General features: G+C 47.9%; 1 pseudogene and 1 gene segment (V, D, J or C); one reads left to right on the top strand and one right to left on the bottom strand.

Annotated features, from left to right (window-relative positions):
* Positions 1–574: 574 nt before the first annotated feature.
* Positions 575–2,773, bottom strand: LOC109570960 (adenylosuccinate synthetase isozyme 2-like; annotated as a pseudogene).
* A 276-nt stretch (positions 2,774–3,049) lies between these two features.
* Positions 3,050–3,597, top strand: LOC139176666 (probable non-functional immunoglobulin lambda variable 5-48). The segment is given in 2 exon segments: positions 3,050–3,095; positions 3,212–3,597. Coding segments are annotated over 2 exon segments (432 nt in total).
* The last annotated feature ends 1,386 nt before the right edge of the window (positions 3,598–4,983 follow it).

A 4,983-nucleotide genomic window follows, 5' to 3' on the forward strand; every position in this document is an offset into this window, starting at 1 on the left:
TCTAGAATGTCTTCTAGGTCTTCATAGAACCGTTCAACTTCAGCTTCTTCAGCATAACTGGTCAGGGCGTAGACTTGGATTACTGTGATATTGAATGGTGCCTTGGAAATGAACAGAGATCATTCTATCTGATTTCAAACAACATTGATTATATTATTACTAAAATGAAAAGAAAATATGACACCATAAGCAGGAGGAACAACAAATGATTTGGCAATCATGCCAGCTAAGGCAGCTGACACTGTAAATTGCCAAAATGTATCTCCACACCAGCCATCCCTCTGGAAAGACTGGAAGCGACTGTTAGGCCTAAACCTCATTTCAGTGTCTTTATTCTCAGAATTCGTAGATCATAAATGAAATATTTAAGAAAGTCCTTTCCCCACCGCTCCAGGAATGCTTCTTGTATCACTGGAAATCCTTAAAAGAGTTGAATCATAGACTCTGGATTTATCTAAGCAAATCTATTTAACTGGAATTTGAACTTCATCTTCAATAAATCAAACAATTCTGGGCATTAATAGGTAGTTCCTTAAAAGTCCTTAAATGTTCCTTAAATATCCTTGTCTTACATTTAAATCCATTTATTTAAGAGTTCTTGGTTTACTGGGAAATGAGTTATAATCTCACCATCTAACTTGTATGCAACTCCAACTCTGATTTCCATAAATATGTCCAAAATATCAAAATTTTTGACTACCCATGCAGTAAATCCATTAATCATATGAGCATATTTAATCAAAACAAAGTCCAACCAGACACATCATCTTTCCCTTCCTGTAGTTACACCAAACTCTCTATCCCTTGTTTGTAATAATTCTCCAATTGCATTGTCTTGCTCTGTAGGAAAAGGACCAATCCCAACTCTAGTTGTATAAGCTTTCATAACTCCATACACTTCTCCACATATTAAGGCAGCATACCCAAGCCAGTACAAACACGTCCAACTGTACGGTTCAAAGAGGTTATGAAAGGATAACTTTCAAAATCAGTATCTAGCAGTGCTGCATTTGCAGCTTCTACCAAGATTTTCTTTGATGGTCTTTCTTTGAAAGCTCGATATAGGATATAAACTCCATATATCTAGCAGTTGGTTTCACCCTTTCCATTTAACCCTTGAGTTTTTGGAATTCATCTTCAATGTCTGTTTCCGATGTGGGGTATATAGATTTGTAGTGGTTAGCCAGAACTTGGAACCTCTCAGAAAAGCCATCAAAGTCAGAAATAAGATGGCATATCCTAAGTCCACAGTGGTCCTCTTTGGAAGAATGAACAGGGCAAATGCCCTTTTTGTGGTACCCAAATTTTTTCCTGCTTGTTCTCCTCTCTGTTGTTCCTGGATACCATCAGCTGTTTGATGAAAATCAAGCACAGTCTGTCAGGTATGAGAAGCCTTATCCAGCCTTCCAGACCTTTCCCTTTTTGATCATATTTTTCTGCTTCCTCACACAATCCAGCTAGATGAATTACCACATCAATTCCAATGAATGCAGTAACATTCAGGCTCCACTGGGAGCCTGAGTTGTTCCACTGGGTAATGATTCCACTGGGTAAAAGACGAAAGTCACCCTCCACAGAATCTGCAGCTGTTCAGGCAGCATTACTTCCTCCCTGGCGGTGGCACAGCGTGCTGGTGTCCTCACCAGCAGACCCAGCACCTTCCCCTTGGCTTCATGGTCCCACTGCCCGCCAAGCACCAGGGTCTCCAGGTTCCCCCCAGGCTGCTCCCTGGGACGGCCTCAGTCACCTTGGATGAGGAGGATGCCCCCAGGTTGGTCTTGGCAAACGCCCAGGCCCCAGAGACACGAGAAGAGCCCGAAGGGGTCGGGGGAGGCTGGGAACATGTGAACTGGATTTTCTGTAAATCTATGTTTGAGAGTCTTAATATAAAATATAACATATATTCAAAAAGATAACATTTGGTAACACTGTCAGTGTCTTAACCTGATATTAGGATTTTTCTACTTTTCTAATGTTCCATTTTGTCGAGAGGACTTGGATCAACGTTTAACGACCGTGGTCTGTAATGTCCCCTTCTACTGGCTTGGTTGTCAGGTTGTTTTTTACACTTTATTGGTTGATTGACGGATGGCTGTGCGGGGTATTCACTGCTCCTGGGCTCTGGTTGTGGGTGGCGCAGCAGCTCTTCACTGCAGTGCACTGGCTTGTCATTGGGGTGGATTCTCTTGCTGCAGGGCACCAGCTCCAGGGGATGGAGCTTCAGCAGCTCGGCTTTCCTGCTGAGTTGCTCTGCAGAATGTGGGAGCTTCCTGCATCTGGCACTGCAACCATGTCCCCTCCATCGACAGGCAGATCCTTAAACACAGGAAAACAAGGGAAGTCCTATAAATTCCCCTCGTATGTGCTTTATTTATGGGTTGTGTGTAAAACACTTTAACTGCTTTCTCAGAGAAACACAAATTTTACATCTTTTTCAATGCTTAAAAAAATACAAATCCAATGTATTGGAAGCATATAACTCCTGAAGTTTGTTAGATATTTACGCTAAATCAGGATACATTATGTCTTTTGTGGAATAATTACACGACAATATATTCTGTTTCTTCTAAGCATCTTCATCTGTTTACTTATTTTCTCTACTAGAACCTTCTTAGAGAACTTTGAATTTCATTCCTTTTTTCAGCAAAACTTTTCCATATGTTACCAGCAGGGAGCGCTGTGGGACTGCCTTGGGGTCCTTGCACAGCTGCTCAAGGAGCACAACTCACTGTAGGAGCTGGGCTGGGGTTGGGGTCTGTGCTCCTGGGGACATTCAGCAGTGTGTCCTCTCTGGCTGCAGAGTCCCCTGAGCAGGGACCAGTGTAGTCTTGGCAGGGGCTTCCTCCAGGGGCTCCCAAGTGGGAAGCCCCTCCCTCCCCTACAGTCTGGGCTGTGAGCAGAGCTCCAGCATCAAGGTTCAGGGAGGGGCTGGGCGGGCCCTGGGTGGACCCCCATTTTCATGGCAGTCCCTCCTCTAGCAGAGTCTGGGGGAGAACAGGAGGCCTGGAGCAGCCCAACCCCTCTGGGGGACCAGGGTTCTGTGAGCACCATGGCCTGGACTCCTCTCCTGCTGGTGTTCCTCTCTCACTGCACAGGTAGCGATGGGCCCCGGCACCAGGGCTCAGTCCCAGCCTCATCATCCCCTGGGGCGCAGACTCTGGGACTCTTTCCTTCAGCTCCTGCCCCATCTCCCCTGTGTCTGTGTCTGCAGGTTCCCTCTCCCAGCCTGTGCTGACTCAGTCAGACTCCCTGTCTGCATCTCTGGGAGCATCAGCCAGACTCTCCTGCACCCTGAGCAATGGCTATAACATTGGCAGCTTGTCTATAACCTGGTACCAGCAGAAGCCAGGGAGTCCTCCCCGGTACCTCCTGTCCTACAACTCAGATTCCCAAAAGCTCCAGGGCTCCAGGGTCCCCAGACACTTCTCTGGATCTAAAGCCACCTCGTCCAACGCGGGGCTCCTGCTCATCTCTGGGCTGCAGACGGAGGACGAGGCTGTAGGTTCCCACAGTGGCTCAGATGACAAGGAAGTGAGACAAAACCCCTGGGCCTCGGACTTTGGCTCTGAGCCTGGTTTCAGTGAGAAGTTTCCATAGAGGGATTTCCAAGGAAGGCCTCTCTGCACAGAGATCTCTGTGAAGGGAGGGAGGAGACACACAGGATCGTGCTGAGACACAAGACAGCACAGGCATCCCAGGAAGCCACATATCTGACTACAGAGCCCACCTGCCCCTCCCTCAACATCTGGAGTAAATCCCCCAGAGCAGGTGCTGCATCTTCAGCAGAAACACCCCAGTGCAGCCCTGCTCCTCCCATCTCCATCCTCTCGCCCCACAGAGTGTGGGTCCTGGGCTGCAGGGGCCCGTCCACAGCTCAGACGCTGACAGGAGCCCTGCCTCCTGCTCCCTGCTCCCTCCTCATTTCCACAGTGCTGCTAACAGGTCGGCATTTTCTAAAACTCATGGCCCTCCAGGCTCTTAGTAACTGGATGGAGAAGATATGGGAATTTTCCTTCCTTCAGAATGAACTGAGCCCTCACACAAGGTGAGTCCTGAGGGGTCAGCAGAGGAGGACGTGGCTGCCTCTCAAGACAGGCCATGCTTTCTTCTGCCGCAGGTTCTGTCTATGAATTATCTGATGGTACATCAATGGCAGAAATACTTTTTTCACGTCCCTCGTCTCATTTCTTTATCTTTTCTGAAATCAAATGGGACAGTCACTCATGGTCCTCCTGTTGCAGAGGCCTGGACCATCAGGGCCCATGGCCTCACTGTGGTGGGGACGCAGGAAGATGGGGCTGTGGACCCCATACTCTGGGGCTCCTGGGCCTGCAGACCTGCACCCGTGGTGCTGGGCTCCGTCCTTCCCGGTCCTGAAGGGAGGTCAGGGAACAGGCAACTGGGAAAGTGGGACAAGAAACTTAGCCTGTCCGTCTTCTTCTTGGAGAATTTTCAAGTTTCACACACTGCCAGGAGCCACCACGGGAGATCCCACCCGTGACAAAGGTCAGGCGGAGAGGACCTGACAGGCAAAGGCAGAACAGGACTCGAGGGATTCCCTGGACCTGCTCGAGCATCTACCCCGAAACTAAAATCTGTGTGTCTACTGTTTATTACATTATGCCTTTCACCAACTCTTCTGACATTTGCAGCGGGCTATCCCCGACCACCTTTCTCTGAAGAAAATCAACTTAGGGCTCTAGTTAATAAGCCTCCTGGGCTTGAAAGGAGCATTTTTACTTTAACCCCCCTGTTACTATTTTAGCTTGCTTGGCAGGTTTATCCACACTCTTGCAACTAACGCACATGATTGTTCACAACACCCCAAGCATAACCTTCGAGCGATAAAAAAGCTGTATGAGAATAATACTGCATTGTTGAGCCGATGTTTGCTACCGAGTTTCCTTGTCCTTTACTCAAAGTGCACCTGGGAGTGCATCAGCAAAAACAGTTGGTACAGAAGAAAAACAAGCAGCAGCCTTG

Source organism: Bos indicus, chromosome 17, assembly GCF_029378745.1.
Source record: "Bos indicus isolate NIAB-ARS_2022 breed Sahiwal x Tharparkar chromosome 17, NIAB-ARS_B.indTharparkar_mat_pri_1.0, whole genome shotgun sequence".
NCBI classification, from domain to species: domain Eukaryota; kingdom Metazoa; phylum Chordata; class Mammalia; order Artiodactyla; family Bovidae; genus Bos; species Bos indicus.